Here is a 16534-nt window from a genome sequence, read left to right as displayed (position 1 = left end):
CTAAGGAGGGAATTTTCATTTCATCTGGAATTAAAAGAGCTGTTAAAGAGGCGGGCACCCTGTCAGACAAGCTGCCACAACCTTCACTGGAGCATGCCAAATGTGGCTTGATATTATACATTTCTTTATACCCACGGCAATCCTCCAATACGATTACTTGAAAATCCTTCAGCTCCAGCCCGACTTACATCCACCTGATTGCTATGCCCCTATTGATTAAGCTGGGAACTAGTCATTGAATTCAGGCCATCTGAGAAGCCCCCGAGGTCCCCACGGTGTCCCTCACATGCTGCCCATTGGAGCTAAGGCAAGTTACCCAGCTCTGGAATGCTCCGGCACAGCTTGTATAATGGGGGCCCTGAGACCACAATGATCAGATAACCAGGCAGGAGAGTACTGTTTCAGCGCTTCCACCTGAGCAGACAAACTTAAAAGAGAACTATGAAAAGTTTAAAAAAAAAAAAAAAAAAAAAAAACCCTTTCTCGTAGGTTTACCAGCAGAGAAAGGTATCCACCGCATGGCTACATAGCCTAGAATTCCCTCCTTGTCCCAGAGCTGGGAGGAAACATGAGCTGGGTAATTCCCCTCTGCAGAGAGAGGAGCTCTGGTTTCTTTAGCTTGTATAGAATATAGCGAGTCCTAAGAGACAGTTGATGGAGAGGCTGTTTGGCACTGGAGAGAATAATGGGAACTGGTTGGAGGTAGAGCAACCTACTTCTATTGGGGGCTTATTGGATAGTTGGGAAAAAAACCACCTCAGATTATTCCATCTTGGGTACCCTCTTCGGGTATGTACCACCCAGGTCACTTTCCTTACCACCTGTCACCTCGAAATATCCTTCAAGTATCCCATCCTTCACTCCACATTTAGTCTTATATTGTCCTGGGTGAGGATGCTTTGTGCACTTGCCTTTTAACACAAATTATAAGCGTTCCAGGGCAAGAACCTTGTTTTAGAGTTTTTATTCTTTCATTGACTGATAAACAAGTCAGTGATTAAGTCACTCATTATTCCAGCACCTACTACGGCTAAGAGCATTGAGCAAGGCTTATTTTTTTGCTACTCCAGGGACCCCAGAGAAGTGTGGTACCTAATTTCTGCCTTCCAGTAGTTCATGATCTTGTTGGATAAGCTCAGTGTATATGGAGAGAAAGATAATAATGCAGTAGCACATAGTAAGATCACAATGATTCAAAAACACATAAAAACCACTAGAAGACAAGATTTTAATACTGATATTCTTTAGGTAGTGCCATTTGTGTTCCTTTTTTTCTTCTCCTTTTTTAATTTCCCAAATTTTCTATAATGCATGTGTATTACTTAATTATTCAAAAACCTAAACCTTAAAATATAGGTTAAGAAAACGAGCATTTTTTCTCAACTCATCAAAACTGACTAGACTTCTCATATGGTAATCAGTCTGCATGCTGGAGTTGTAATTTGTTGACCTTCAAACTGTTATGATGGTTTTACATTTATAAGCAAACCACCAAGGGGAAATATTTTGGTTTTCCTGACAAGTATGAAGAAACTGAAGTTGATTTTGATTATTTTGGTAAAGAAGATCGGTCCTATTTGTTCTAAGCAAGTATGACCTTGAAGGACTTCTATTGAAATGAACCAAGTTTTGGTAATTTTATTTTGAGCGGAAATCACTTTTTGAGGATAATGAGGAGAGAAGGGAGAAGGCTTATTGATTTTTCCAAAGCTGGCATGGGAGTCAGGAGGCTGAATCCTTCTAACCTATAGAGAAGGTGTGTAGACAGCTGGAAAAAGATATTCCCTTGTACCTATCGACTGGAACCAATGCTCCACCAGCCTATGAATGTTACCAACCTGCTCTCCATACAAGTTTCATGCCCAGTTAAAGAAGGGAAATCATATTTTTGCCTGGTATAAATTATTAAGTTGTTCTATGCATGATTGCTTTAGATCAAGGGTATATTAGCATATCCTTGCCACTCCGTGTCCTGCTCATAGTATTTTTATGTACATTGGTCTCGGTTGAATTTGCCTCATTCACTCATGCATTCCTTCATGGGAATTCAATATGCACAAGGAATCTTACACTGAAAGAATAAAAGATGGAAAAAGGCATTTTCTCTGCACTTGAAGTGCCTTACTCTGGTAGGTGTGGGGGTTATTAGAACAACATACGTATCAAGTACATAGAATTCATTGAGGGAAGTGCTAAGGGCCATTTAAAAAGTTTGGGGATGTTCAGGAGAAGGGGAGGTTATTTCCTCACTCCTTTGGGGATGGGGATCATTGAAGACTTCACAGGGGAGATGATAATGTGAGCTGGCTCTTCAATAGGTGGACTTTGGCAATACAGAGATGACTGGGAAGGGCATTCCAGGAGTGAGCACCACCCAAGTGAAGACCTAGAAGAAAAGCATGGAATAAACAGGATAAAGACAGAACGGGAAGTGGTATGGTCTGACTGCAGGGTGGATAGGAGGTAGATAAGAAAGGTGTCAGGAGAAGTTTGAAAGATCAGCCTGAGCTGGATCAGGGAGGACCTTAAATCCTCTGGAAATAATGGCAGCCTCAGCAAATCTGCTGCTTTATTTGGAACAAAAGACGTGCTAGCTGAATAAAAATGTTATTTCTGACTTCTCTACTGGCCAATCCAGCCAAGCAAATTTTAACAATTCCATTGTCTTGACCTTTCTAAACACTGTTTTCTGCCAAAAAATGGACAGGGGCTTTGATAAGTATGGAGCGTAAATGGAAGTTGACCTGCCTTGCTCTTGTTCTTACAGGGTGTATTCAGTAACACTATCGGCTTCACGTTTTGTCTGGTCACTTCTTAGCACTGGAGGAACTTTGCTTTGCAGCTGATGGGCATGGAGGGGAAGAGGTTTTAAGAAGTCAGCTCAGGCATCTTAACACTCAACTGGGAATGGGGAAAAAACACCTTTTACTTCATGCATCTACATATACGGTTGGCTTAGAAATAAATTACATCAAAGATCACTCGGTGAGAACTAAGCCAGAGGACTAAACCCAGCAATATTATCTGGCAGCACGGAGAAAGGCTGAAGTGATAATGCAAAGTGTCTTCTCTCTTTTGAAATGGGCATAAGGAGCACTGACAGATCCTGCAGGTCTGTGCTAAACTGTCTCTCTGTCTCTCTCTCTCACACACACACACACACACACACACACACACACACACACTGTTCAGTCTACACAAGGGGAAAGGGAAGAAGCAAAGAAAAGTAAATCTCTCTGTACAGAACTATTTTTCATCTGATCCCCCTTAAGCTAGTTCTTCAAGTCCTTGTCACCACGTTTGAGCGCGTGGGCATGCAGTCTCTTAGTAATGCTGCTGGATGCTGTTTACCTGCTTGTGACTTCTCTCCTTGACCTTCACATTTGACCAAGTTTTGGTGCTCTGAAATGCCTTTCTATGCTCAGTTAGTGCTACAGGATTACAGATGATGTAGAAATGGAAGTTACATTCTGTTATTCTTAATGGAAAAAGCTACCACAAACCTAATCAGAACAATCCGAGTAGAATAACTTTCCAGGCAGACTCCATGTGCCATGGATAACAGGATGGTTTAATGGACTGAAAAGGAAAATTTTTCTCAGTTTCTGTACATCACAAATTGGGGTGGGTGGGGGTTGATCCTGTATTAATTTTCACGTTGGTTCCACATCTTCAGTTCTGCATTCACACTCCTTCCTCCCAATTTAAAAAATATTTGAGGGCATCCTGGGTGGTTCAGCGGTTTAGCATTGCCTTCAGCCCAGGGCGTGATCCTGGAGACCCAGGATCAAGTCCCACGTCGGGCTCCCTGCATGGAGCCTGCTGCTCCCTCTGCCTGTGTCTCTGCTTTTCTTTCTCTCTCTCTCTCTCTCTCTCTCTCTCTGTGTCTCATGAATAAATAAATAAAATCTTAAAAAATAATAGTAAATAAAAAATATTTGAGCTCACCATCCACTTCAGACCATTTCCTCGCTTATTTCAGTTAGCCTTTCTGTATTCTGTAGGGCTTAGCTGTTTGTTTCTGCAGCTAATCCCACAAATATCATGTGAAGAAGCCCAGGAATGAGAGGTAAAAATCTCTACACAGTGTTGGCAGCCAACAGGAAGAGGCATAATAGGAGAGCTGGAATCCTACCGAGATGGAGTCCTTAGCCCCTCTGAATTTCTACATGGTTTATATTCCAAATCACATACTCCAGCACTTGGGTATTTCATGCCTTACTTCCACTGTTCCTCGTAGGTGAGTTTTGCCTGCCCAGGCCGCGTACGGATCATTTCTTTCATTTCTTCATTCCTTCCCACAGAAGGTAATACGGTGCTGTGTGTTAAAGAAATACCTGTCAGGATGCTTGGATGGCTCAGTGGTTGAGCGCCTGCCTTCAGCTCAGGTCGTGATCCTTGGTCCTGGGGTCCTGGGATCAAGTCCCACATCGGGCTCCCTGGGGAAGCCTGCTTCTAATCTGCCTATGTCTCTGTCTCTGTGTCTCTCATTCATTAATAAACAAATAAATAAATAAAATCTTAAAAAAAAAGAGAAGGAAATACCCTTTCAAGGTCACTCACCAACCTGAAAAAGTTGCCAGCAGGATGAGAGGTTTCTCTGGCAGGGTCAAGAGAGAACATTAGGTTAGGCACAAGGAGTATGAAAGAGGGCAGGATCTTCCAGCCAACTTTCTGGCAGGAGGATCACTGCACTTACGTGTTTGACCTCCATCCTCCCTAATATGAACGCTGCACAGTCTAGCCCATTTCTAGGGTCAAGTCCCCAGACACAACCTCAGTCATGAGGCAGATTCCCTGACACGCTCCAGTACACCCCAGCCAGGGAAATATTTACACACAGGCTCTCAGCTAATCTCTGGACAGATTATAGGCTCTATTTCTTTATGCCCCTTCCATTTTAGCACCTCAATTCCTCTGCCATTTTCAACCAGAGAGCTTGTTTTCTGTTTTATTGCCTTCGTAGATTTCTTTCTTAACGCTGGTGCCATTTGTGGAATGGTAATATTAGTATTTTTTTCATTGCTTTTTCAGATTTAGGAGGATGGCATTAAATAAAATTTGAGCAGTGATGTTCTATCAAGAGTGCCAGAACTTCTCTTGCCTGGTTGTCCTTAAACTGTAACAGGTTGGTTGACCCCTTCAGTTCTAAAACTTGGCCACATTTTTTTTTTCTGGAAGCCACGCCAACCTGTAAAATCTATGAATTTATATCTAGATATATGGATGTATAAATACTTATATTCATATTTACATAAAGCATATATTTTAATAAAATAAAGAAATATATACTTTTTCTCTCTATGAGAAGAGCTTTCTTGAAGGCATGACATCACCAATTTTTGAGGCATACTGTTGAATGACCAGATTGACACACACTGGGACACTCTCTGGGTAATGGTGAGGACTTGCCCATGGAGAGAAAGTCATCTTTTACAGAAAGTCACAGGAATAACTAACTCATAGCTCAACGTAACTAAAGGTTTAATTTCTGTCTTGAGAGGGCCCCATAGGAAGTTCCAGCCTTAAGAAAAATCTTTATGAAAGGATTCCTTCTCTGAATTTTTCAAACAGGCTTCTTTGTTATTACCCCAAGAGAGGGAACAACCAGTCAGGGAACTAAATCTCCCTTATCATTTCCAGACTATTTTACTTTGCTGTGCACACCCCATTGGCAGGAGAGCCACAAATGGTTCTCTCAAGCTTCACTCCAACCACCAATCTGCCATGTCTGAAATGCCCCAGCCCTTTCTGGCCTCATGTATTTGACTCCTACACCATGGGGAAGTCCCCCTTGGATTCCGAAAGAAAATTCAACTCCTTGGAATCCAAAACTAATAAACTTTCACAGAGTGGCCCCAGGTGGATTGGTTATCATGATATGTCAGTCTCACCTAACCAATAAGATGGCTGGTTGGCAAGTTCCCAGGATGAATATTCTCATATGAGCATTGGATTAGAGGAAGCCAAAAGATTTTTGGCCATCTACATGCTCAACTTACACCCCACCTGGGTTCTGGGGTAGAGATCTTATGACGGTTGGGGCCCTGCAAGGCAATTAAAAGAAATAAAGCAAAGTATTATATTTTAATTGATGTAATCTTCAAGCTCCCAGTGGAATCTGGGGTGATATCTGACTAGAGTTACCCTAGGTACCAATAGATGGCTATTCTGTGAAAGTGCATTTAGGAAGACAAAACCCTACGAATCCCAAACTTCATTAACATGTGTATCCATTTGAAGGGTGGAGGGGAGGCTGTACGGGTGTTGGCTCAGACTCCCAGGACTACAAATTGAAAGAAGCCACCTAGACTTTTCTGCGATCTGCACAAAGAGCTGAAGGGGTGGGGGAGTTGGAGGTGGGGGTGGGTAAAGAGGGGGGGGAGAAGGGCAGATGGAGGGGAAGACACCAAGTGGGTTTATATTTTTAATTGCTTTTAGAGTACCTGGATGTCAAGACACACCAAACTATTCTTCCCAAACCCAAACAGCTTTCATCCATCACTAACACTTCAGGGTTTGTTTCTGTTTTATTGTAAATATTCCAGTTGAAGAAAGATAAACAGACAAGAAAAAACTGCTTTATACAGTATACAGAGTCAGATAGAAAATACAGAATGGAAAAGAAAGCCAACAACCAACAGATAAAAAGTGGAGACAAACCAAGGAAGAGAACTAGCTGGTTGCAGGTTCACTCACCAGCTTGAGTGAGGTGTAGCAATAGTTCCAGCAGCTAATAGAAACTGTCTAGCACTGTCAGCCTTATCTTTACTCCACACGGTGAAAGGAACAGACTTTATAAATGATTCATGGGGACATTTATTCCACTAATCCATTAAAAAAAGTTGGCTATTGATCAAGATATCCTGCTCATAAAAACGAGTTTTTAAAAAAACAACCCTCCCCGCCCCAAATGTGATCTGACAGTAGGGACCACATTGCCGGAAGCAGGGAATGGAGCTGTGGGTTGGAACAGTGTGGCACCATTGGGGTCTGTGGTCAGGCGGCCTTCGGTGCCCTTCCCACCAAATCCACAAGACTCGAGGCAAGGTTGAAAAAAAATGCTCGTGTCCTCTTAGAGCTTGCCATCATTTGATGGTTAAAGAAGAAAAGGAAAAAAAAATCCAAATCATGAGGGAGAAGGACAGCCTAGGACAAAACTGGCATCCTTTACTGGAAAAATCAGGGTCCCCCTGATTTGGCCCCCAGGATGGCAGTCCTAACTAACTGGCCTGGCACACAGAAGATGTTCAACTACCCAGATGGTAAAAAAGCAAAAAACAAACAAAAAACCACAAAAAACAAAACAAAACATGGAATTAAGCTCATCATCTTCCAAAGATGGTTTTATTTTAGTACATTCAGAACAGAAATGTGAGGACAATTTGATTCAAGGTGGTGGTGGAGGTGGAGGTGGTGGTAGGGGCTGTTTAATTCTCTCTTTCTCTGAATTTTCTAAGTTTACAATCAGAAGTTGCATAGAATTTGTTTTCCATCAGAAAATGAAAACTCTCTGCATGAAACTCCCAACTGGCGAAGCCAAGCAAAGGTCAAGCAGTTGCTGGGAAGCCTCACCCCTCCCATCAGCTGAGTGCGCTGGACCCTGCAAACATCTCACAAGAGGAGTGGTAACGAGCAGCCATCTGAAAGCCTGGAAAGCATCAGTAACTGATTTTGTGGATGGAAGAGAAGTTAAATGTTTTACTCAAAGTCACACAAGGGGATTTCTGCCCATGCTGAGTTTAGGGCTCAGGAGTCCCCAGTTCCCAGGCCTGTGTATTAGCTGTGAGTCTCCACCTGTCTCCTAGGAATGTGGCAAATTCTCGATTACTTAAGGTCTTTCCACTTAATAAACACACACAGCACACGCTCACACACTCATGCACACGCCTGCACCCAGGTCTCAGAACCTAGTAGAAAGAAATTACCCAACCCATGATAGCCTTGGGGGGTCTGGCTTCATAGGCAGCTACTGGGTTTGGTTAGAAAGAGATGCTGTTGACAAAGTCTGCCCCATACCAACAAGGTGGCCCTACCACTCCTCCCCTGTGACTAGCACATTCCATCTGGAGGCAGGGCCAGAGTATGGGAAAAATGTATCACCCCACTCTGCTCCTTAATTAAGCGAGGCTCCAGGACACGTCATGCATTCTGGTCTCCCTCTCTCTTTAGAGATCACATTCACCAAAGGACCAAAATCAAACCCAGTGATAGTGAACGTCAAAAAGAGGAGAAAGAGAAAGAAAAGACATTAACTTCTGAAATCCCAGGCATCTCAAGGTCTCTCTGAGTAAACTATGAGTTGATTGGATTTTGGCATTTAAGAAATTACTTTAATGGACTTTTGAGACTTTCCGTCTTATTCTTCCCAAAGATCCTCCTCCTACACTCTGGTGCCCCCAACCCCCACTCAGGAAAGAGAGGTGAGCACCTGAAATCCGACGCACTGGCGGCTCCACATCCTACAATTTGGGAAAAAGAAACGGATTATTTAGACTTCCATTGCCTAACCCAGTCTCCCCCTCCAAGACACGAAAACCAAAACACCACCCCAAAACAAACAGAACTGAGAAGAGAACAAAGCAGAAAAGTGGGGCGGGGAGGGGGGCGGAAGGGAAAACAAAAGAACATTAACAAAAATATACAAATCCAAGAAAAGAAAAACTTCCCTGTTGAGTTTAATGTGTTTTCCTGTAAGAACTAGACCCGGGGTACAATGGCCCCCTCCTAGGGGGACATCCCACCGATGATTCCACCGATTCATTGGGCGGGTCTGCGCAGGGACCCCCACCCCAGACTCTGCAATTCTGGCGGGAGGGAGAGGCCCCCCGGGAGGGGACGGGTCCTTGCGGTCGGGAGGGAGGGGGGCGGGCCCTCGCCGCCCGGGGGACCCAGCGCCCCGCCCCCGGACGCGGGGCGCTGGCTCGGCTCGCGACCCCTCCGGGCGGGCCCGGATCCAGGCTCGGAGAGCCGCGCCCGCTGTCCGAGCCCCGGCCGCCCCCGCCTCCCCAGGGCCTCGGCCCGGCCTCCTCGGTCCGGCGCGGCGGCTACTCGGGCTCGCTGCTGTTGGTGGTCTTCTCCCACTCCAGGCTCTCCTCGCTGCGCGCCGGGGACGGCCGCGCGCGCAGGCCCTGGAAGCGGCGGCACTCGGGGCAGACGCGGATGTGCGTGCAGCCGCGGGCCACCAGGGCGGCCTCCTGGGCCAGTCTCTGCGCCAGCTGGTCGGGCTCCCCGGCCCCGCACAGCTTGCCGTTGCTGAGCGTCGCGGTGCCCCGCGGCCGGCGCTCCTCGGGGACGGGGGGCCGCGGCGGAGGCACCCCGGCGCGCCGCCGGCGGGGGTGCACACTGTCCTGACACAGGATGATGCTGCGCAGCTCGGTCACCATCTCCTGGCAGACGGACACCTGGGGGGGGGGGGAGGTGCAGGAGGAGGTCACGGCCCGACCCTGGGAACCAGCCCCTGCGGGCCCCTTGCGCATCCCTTGCGCATCCCTTGAGCATCCCTTGCGCATCCCTTGAGCATCCCTTGCGCATCCCTTGAACATCCCTTGCACATCCCTTGCCCTTCCGTTCAGGTGCACGGTGGGGGGGGGGGGCAGTGTCTCAGGATCACATAATCGTATGAGATACTGGGAAGACCTTGCAATCCGTCCCCTCATGCCACCTCCCACTTAACACGTGAACGCCCTCCATCCCGCAGTGTCCAACAGCCCTGCCAGCTGGCTGTCCAGTCTTGGTTTGGACGCCTCCCAAGACAAGATCCTCACCATACTGGGAGAGAGCCCATGACATGGTGCTTCCTTCTACCGAGTTCACAATTGGCCTCCCCCAAAATTTTCATCCATCCCTCCCAGTTAAATCTGTAACCTGAAGCCCACTAAATAAATAACCCCTCTTCTGCAGGTCAGTCTTTCAAGTACTTGAAAAAAGCCATGTCTCCATGAACATTCTGTTCTCAGCCAAAGACTCTCATTCTTTAGATCAACCGGGTATAGCTAGAGATAATAATCACTACAACGACAAAAGCAACAGCAACCACCACCCCCATAAGTCTGCAGTCTCCTGATATGAAACCCTTGGGTCCAGCTATGTTTCAGACTATTTTAGCTTTTAGAGAGGTAATACTACACGCATGCAATATACTGTGTATCACAGCCCAGTGGGGTCTAGGGCAGACCCTGTATTCCAGTATGTTAAAAGTTGTTAAGAGAGTAAATCCTGAGCGTCCTCAACACAAGGAGAAAACTAGTTTTCCTTCTTTTCTTTTCATGGTACCTGTATAAGACGACAGATGCTAGCTGGATCTACGGTGGTGATCATTTCACAATGTATGTAAGTCAGATCATTATCCTGAATGCCTTAAACTTACCCAGTAATGGATGTCAATTACTTATCAATAAAACTGTAAAAAAGCACATTAGCATTTCTGTAGCCAAACGCACATACCTTTAGACTGAGGGGGATAAAGACCATCAACATTACATTAGGCTCAGACCTGTGCAAGTTTTGCCGCCAAGGGCATTTTTGCATCAGCTGTATGAAATACTTGATACTTTCCAAGCTTTATCGGTTTCAGAATTGTGGGTAAAGAATCACGAACCTGTGCGGCTGCTACTTCGACCATACCCATTTCACAGACGTGGAAACAGAGGCTCAGAGGAGTTGTGTGCCTTGTGAAAAATTACTCGACTCATCAATAGCTGGTCCAGAATTTGAACCTAAACCTCATCTACTCCAAAGCATATGTTCGCTCTGTTTAGTTCTCTACTCTGTGCTGGGAAGGACACTTTCCTAGCCTATGATGGGAGAAGAAACCTGGGCTTTCGTGATCTTTCTTCCAGTTTTCCAGTTCTGTCAACACGACTGTTGCTCTACCATAAGCCAAACAGCTAATGAAGCCTTTACTCTTCATGTTAGCTCTTAGAAGTCCTCAGTGAAGTTTTTAAGACACATCCAGGCCTTGCTTGAACTCCTGAGAATAACCGAATGTGCACAAATCCTCTAGTTGAAGCAGCTGCAGAGAAGTAGTATCACCTAATGGGATGTGGCCTGTTTAGACCTGTTACTAAGAAAGACTCTGGGCAAGTCCCTTAATATCTCTGTGCTTCCAGTAATAACTTTAACAGCCAAAATAATACCACCTGCCTAATCTATGACATGTGACCAGACATACAGTTTATTGGCTGTCAACTATGTATCAAGCACTGCGCTTTGCAGAGAAACAGAGATAGAGGTGGACACAGTCCCAACTTTTAGGCACTGCAGTGTTTGACAGAAAAATCATTGCAACACAGTGTGTACGTGCTTGATGTATAGGTTGCAATGGTGCTGGAAAAGAGGCCAAATGATCGACTCCTCTTGTCCACGGAAGAAGGCAGGAGAACTGGGGAAAGTTTCGCAGGGAAAGAAACACCTGAATTGAGCCTTATGGAACGAGTAAGTGGCACTACTATTTTAGGAGTGGACACAGGGAGAAAGCCAGTAGAGCTGGAGGGAGAAGCAGGAGGGGAACCAAGAAAGCTTGGTGTCAGGCAAGGCAAGGGAGGAGAGAGCTTTTGGAAGGAACTGTCCACTTCCAGAAGGGCACACGGAAGTACAAGAAGGCCCAATGGGTTCTCTTTGGTTTTGTCCATTGGGAGGGGTTAGACCTCTTAACAGTGACCTTTTAGTGCAGGAGTGGGGAGGAGCCAGACTGCCCTATGTTGAGGACTGGGTGGGAGGTCAGGAAATGGAGACAGCAGATCACATTGGTTTGAAGGAGGGGAAGACAGCCCAAGAGCAATAATAGTAACACTGCTATTGTTTCACAGCTTTTTGTTATTTTGTTTAAGGAGGCTCTATGCCCAGCATGGCGCCCAACATGGGGCTCGAACTCATGACCCTGAGATCAAGACCTGAGCTGAGATCAAGAGTTGGATGCTTAACTGACTGAGCCACCCAGGCCCCCCAAGACTGCTATTATTTGAAATTAGCAGATAGACCTGAGCATAATTTTAGATTGTGGCGAGAGAGCAGGAAGCAAAAATAAAGGGGAGAAAAAAGGAAGGAAAACCCCAGAATAGTCAAGGGAAGAGGGACCAAGGCAGAAGCAGAGGGATGCCCAGAAGCATCTGCTGTGGCTGCAGGGGTGGCTTTAGCTGTGGGTCAAGTACTAAGGTGGGGGGGGGGGTAATTTGGGGCTACCCAGTCCTGATTTCATGACGGGTTGGGAGGTAAAATTAGCCTTTATGCATGAAGGGGCAAAAGGATGTGAGGAGTGGGTGAGGGTTTGGAAGTCCTAGTGGGTATGGGAAAGAAGCTGAACACAGAAAAATAAAAGGACCAGAAGGCAGTGCTGTACTGAGGCCCGGCCTGAGGCTGGACTCCACGGACGGAGGGGCTCGTGTGCACTCACGTCCTGCTATGAGCTGTTTCTCCAACATCAATTAAGGGAAGAAGCTTACGAAGATCCGGAGTTGAGAGGTTGAGACAGGAGCTAACGTACTTTAAAAACTGAATGATGCAATCAGCACGTAAGGATCACTGCCCCTTCTCTGAGGCAGATCGGAGACAGAACAGGATCCAGTCTTCTTCCTTCTATTCAGACTTTTCGGTCTGTGTGAAATTTATATTAACCCAGTTTCTGAGCCACAGGTTTGGAGAATTAAGCTTATTCAAGATCCCTGAGAAGGGAGATGGACTTCTTGGCCTTACATGAATTGGGATATCTCTAAACATCTTTACCGGTTAGGCAAAAACATCCTGAAGATGGAAGAACCAAAGTCATTGCCTGCACTGGTAGCCTGGTACTTTGGCCTGTTTTTTGCTTTTTTTTTTTTCTTTTTTACATAACTACATTGCCTAAATGTAGGCATTGCTAAATTATAGTTGTATAAGACTTTGTTGTGTGTAAAACATTCATTACATATTTATTTGCTGGGCTGTTTTGGAAAAATAATCTGAAGCTCAGGGGTTAAGAGCACTTTCTGTGGCTGCATAATCAGTAAGTGATGAAGCATTATTAACCCAGATCTCTTGCCCTTGGGACTGGGATTCTTTCCAGTGCACTGTCCCATGGGTGCTCCACTCTCTTATGGGATCTCACAGGTTTTGTCTGAAATGACATTTGTAGGTGCGTGATCCCACCTACCAACACTATAGGTTGTACCCCTTTGAAGGTTTACCTCAGTAGCTTCTGAGTGCCGGAGAGTCCATAAAAACTCCAACATAGCCATAAAAATGGCCACGATTAAGCCACAAATAAGAACCACAAAGATTCCACCAATATTCTCCATTCCCAGTCCTGTAAGAAAGTGAGAGCAAATAAAAAATAATGTAAGAGGGCTACCAGACACAATCATTCTCCTGAAATGTTGAAAGCCATTTAAACAACCAGAACTTGAGGCTTGTAGATGCTTTACACACACATTCCTTGCACGGGATATACTTATCCTTTTGCAAAAAATGTGGCATAGCTGCAGTAGAAGAGGAGGGGGGGATCTAGTTGCAAAAGGAGGAGACTGGTAAGAAGCCTCCAAATAGCCTTCTAGGGTGGGAGGTGAGCGGCATTTTAAGAAAAGGGTCAGGGGTGCCTGGGTGGCTCAGTTGGTTAAGCCTCTGACTCTTGGTTTCAGCTCAGGTCATGATCTCAGGGTTGTGAGATCGAGCCCTGCATCAGGCTCTGTTCTCAGCATAGAATCTGCTTGGGATTCTCTCTCCCTCTCCCTCTGCCTCTCCCTTGTTTGCTCTCTTTCTCTAAAAAATATAAATAAATATTTTTTTTTAAAAAAAAGAAGAGAGTCCGTGAACATTTGATTTAGAGACATGATACCAAAATACCTACAAATTCTAGATGCTCCATAAAAAATTTAGTCAATTTATAAGACTGGGTTTTCTGGATATAAAGTAGTTGTTTAACCCAACTTTGGATAGAAAAAATTCCACTTATGTATCTGTGTCAACAGGTTACTAAAATACTTTAGACACTTAAAACTTTTTTTTTTCATCCCTCCAGACCAGTGGTTGCCATCAGAACCACCTGGGAGGCTTATTCAAAATACAGATTCCTGGTCCTCACACCAGACCTCTTGAATCCATATCTCTGGAGATGGGGCCCAGGAATCTGCATTTTAAAATACATTTCACAGGTGATTCTTTTCCAGCCAGACCTAAAATTAGTTTGCAGATTAGTATTTTTTGAAGCAATATACAGGACTGTGTTCCTTGAAGTCAGGCATAGTTTCCAACTGTATCGTCACCACCTAGCTTGATACCTGGCGTATCTTATATACTTGGTAAATATTTGTCGGGTGTTATGGTTGTTCATTTCTACAGTGTCAAACATTGAGTTTGGCTAAATAACTAGATGCTTTATTTGGGATCTGAGAGACCCAAACTTTTGGGCAGTGTCATAAGCCCATGAGACCCTCATTCAACAGGGGCCACAATCAAATCAAAAAACATCTTTTATCCAGGAAAATGCCAAGAGGGTAGCTTACACCCTATGCTATTCCAGAACCCTTGCACATTTGAGTGTCTTTTTAATCAATAGGGGGACATGGGGCTACGTCAGTGTCAGGGAAAGCCAGCCTCACACACTACTGCGAGACGAGCTTAGCTCAGGAGCAGAAATCGGACACTATTTTCTGCACCTTGGAAAGCTGGAGTAATAGCCCTGCTTAGCCATTTCAGGATGCCTTGGGTCCCCTTGCACAAAGCCTCAAGTGGATGTCCATTGCTTTTTTGATTTGTTTTTACAACAGCCAAGCCCGGTGCAGTGCTGGCCTATGCTGATCATCTGCTACCATGGCTCACATCACAAATGCATCAAAAGAGCTCTGTACTTTGGTCAGCAGGTCTACATGGTTGACTTTTGTGCAAATACGGATCCTCTATTTTAAATAACCAAAAATGGGAGAATATTTAAAAACCCAATCTTAAGGGAAGGCATACAGGGTTTGGAGAAAATTTCTGCTTTCCGGGAGGGAGGTGCTTTTGACCATGGGAACATCATGAACCATGTGAATGGGGCAGACACAAAGGACACTTGAGAAAGGGGCAGTACAGAGGATCTGGCTGAGGTGTTCTGGAGCTGCTCCAGTAGCAGGTTTATGGGTATTGGGATGTGCATCTGAGCATCATAGATGAACTAGGTTCTCCAGCTGGCCCCTGCGGAGAAGACTGGCGGGAGGGCCTCGGTGAAGGGGAAGTGACCAAGGATGCCCACCTGTCCAGGTAAATGGAGTCCCCAAGTGACTGCTAAGTACTATAAAACTCTCTGATCTCTTTGGGATATTTCTGCCTGATATAGGAATAAAAGATCAGGATTCCCCTGAAAGGCCTCAACGCCCCCCCTCTTGTTTCTGCAGAGGGGTTGTTTTGTCCTCTCTGCGGGGCCAATTCTGGCATCTGGACTCTAGCGGCTTCTCCTGCCTCTCTCAGCATCACCCTGACCCTCCCGACATGTACTCACATGCTCCCCTTTCTTAAAGAAAAATAAGAAGCCCTCCTTCCCTCTCCATTCCGTCTAGTGAACTCCCCTTCTCTTTCCTTACTTCCCTGGCCAAGCTTTTTGAAACAGTTGTCTATATCAGAACTATTTTAAGACATTTTAAAGCCCTTAAAACGCATACATTTGGAGGCCCCAGCTCACATAAAAGCAAGTACAAGAAAATGCACCCACATCTTATGTTAAGTGCATTTTTAAAATTTTGCTTGTGATGTGACTGAGTAGCAAGCAACAGTTAATTTATAATTGGCTGTGATTTCTCAGCAATCGTTGTGCATACAAGGGAATGTTTGCAAAAGGAGAAAAATCTAACCAAAAAATTGTTTCTGAATGTAATGAAGTTTTTATGAATATTAAATTTAAAAATTAATGAAGTTGAAACAATGTTACATTTTGGAGATATTTAATTAAACATGTCTTAATTTAATTTTGCAGTTTCTTTTTTTGCATTTTGAAGCTAATACATTTTTTCAGACCTCAGACATAATTTTGGATGCTTGAAAAGCTTTTAGGCCCAAGGTATCTGAAGAAGAAAATGGTTCTATCTGAATTCACTTTTATTTTTCCTATTCACTCATCACTCCATGTAATTTTGTCTTGTGCCGTTAAAACCACCCACACTGAGGTCACCAACAAACATTACGTTTCTAACCTATTGGGAAATTTCCAGTCCTCATCTTAAGTGACCTCTTGCAGCACTTGGCATTGCCAACCACACTCCCCTCTTGGCTTTTTATAAAGACATTGCTCTCTTGCAACCTCCTCAATGTCTTTGCTTGCTCTAAGGCACATTTCCTCCTCATTTCCCTGAATTTGGTCTCCTGCCTCTCCTTCCTGCACTGGCTGGTACCAAGTCCTGCCAGTTTTACCTCCTACATACTTTTCAATTTTTGACCTTTCTCTCTCTATCCCTATGACCACTTCCCTGGTTCAAGTTCAGGCTCCCACCATCTCTTGCTTGGACTATTTCAGTAGCCTTGGAAATGATGCCCTGCTCGTAGCTGTATAACTCAACTCTACCCTCCACTGGGTTGGCCTGAGTGATCT

General features: G+C 45.0%; 1 protein-coding gene across 2 annotated transcripts in view; it reads right to left on the bottom strand.

Annotated features, from left to right (window-relative positions):
* Nucleotides 1-6657: 6657 nt before the first annotated feature.
* GRIK4 (glutamate ionotropic receptor kainate type subunit 4) overlaps nt 6658-16534 on the bottom strand; it is a 421461-nt gene continuing 411584 nt past the window's right edge. For both annotated transcript variants that reach the window (XM_055306214.1, XM_055306215.1), the window contains 2 exons: nt 13164-13282; nt 6658-9404 (listed from right to left, as the gene is read on the bottom strand). In XM_055306214.1, the coding sequence (XP_055162189.1) occupies nt 9048-9404; nt 13164-13282 (476 nt within the window). In that variant the 3' untranslated portion in view covers nt 6658-9047. The remainder of the gene's footprint in view (nt 9405-13163; nt 13283-16534) is intronic.

The sequence above is a fragment of the Nyctereutes procyonoides genome, unplaced genomic scaffold, assembly GCF_905146905.1.
Source record: "Nyctereutes procyonoides isolate TBG_1078 unplaced genomic scaffold, NYPRO_anot_genome, whole genome shotgun sequence".
Lineage (NCBI taxonomy): Eukaryota > Metazoa > Chordata > Mammalia > Carnivora > Canidae > Nyctereutes > Nyctereutes procyonoides.
Note: the sequence above shows the minus strand (reverse complement) of the source record. Positions and strands in the feature narration are given on the sequence as shown.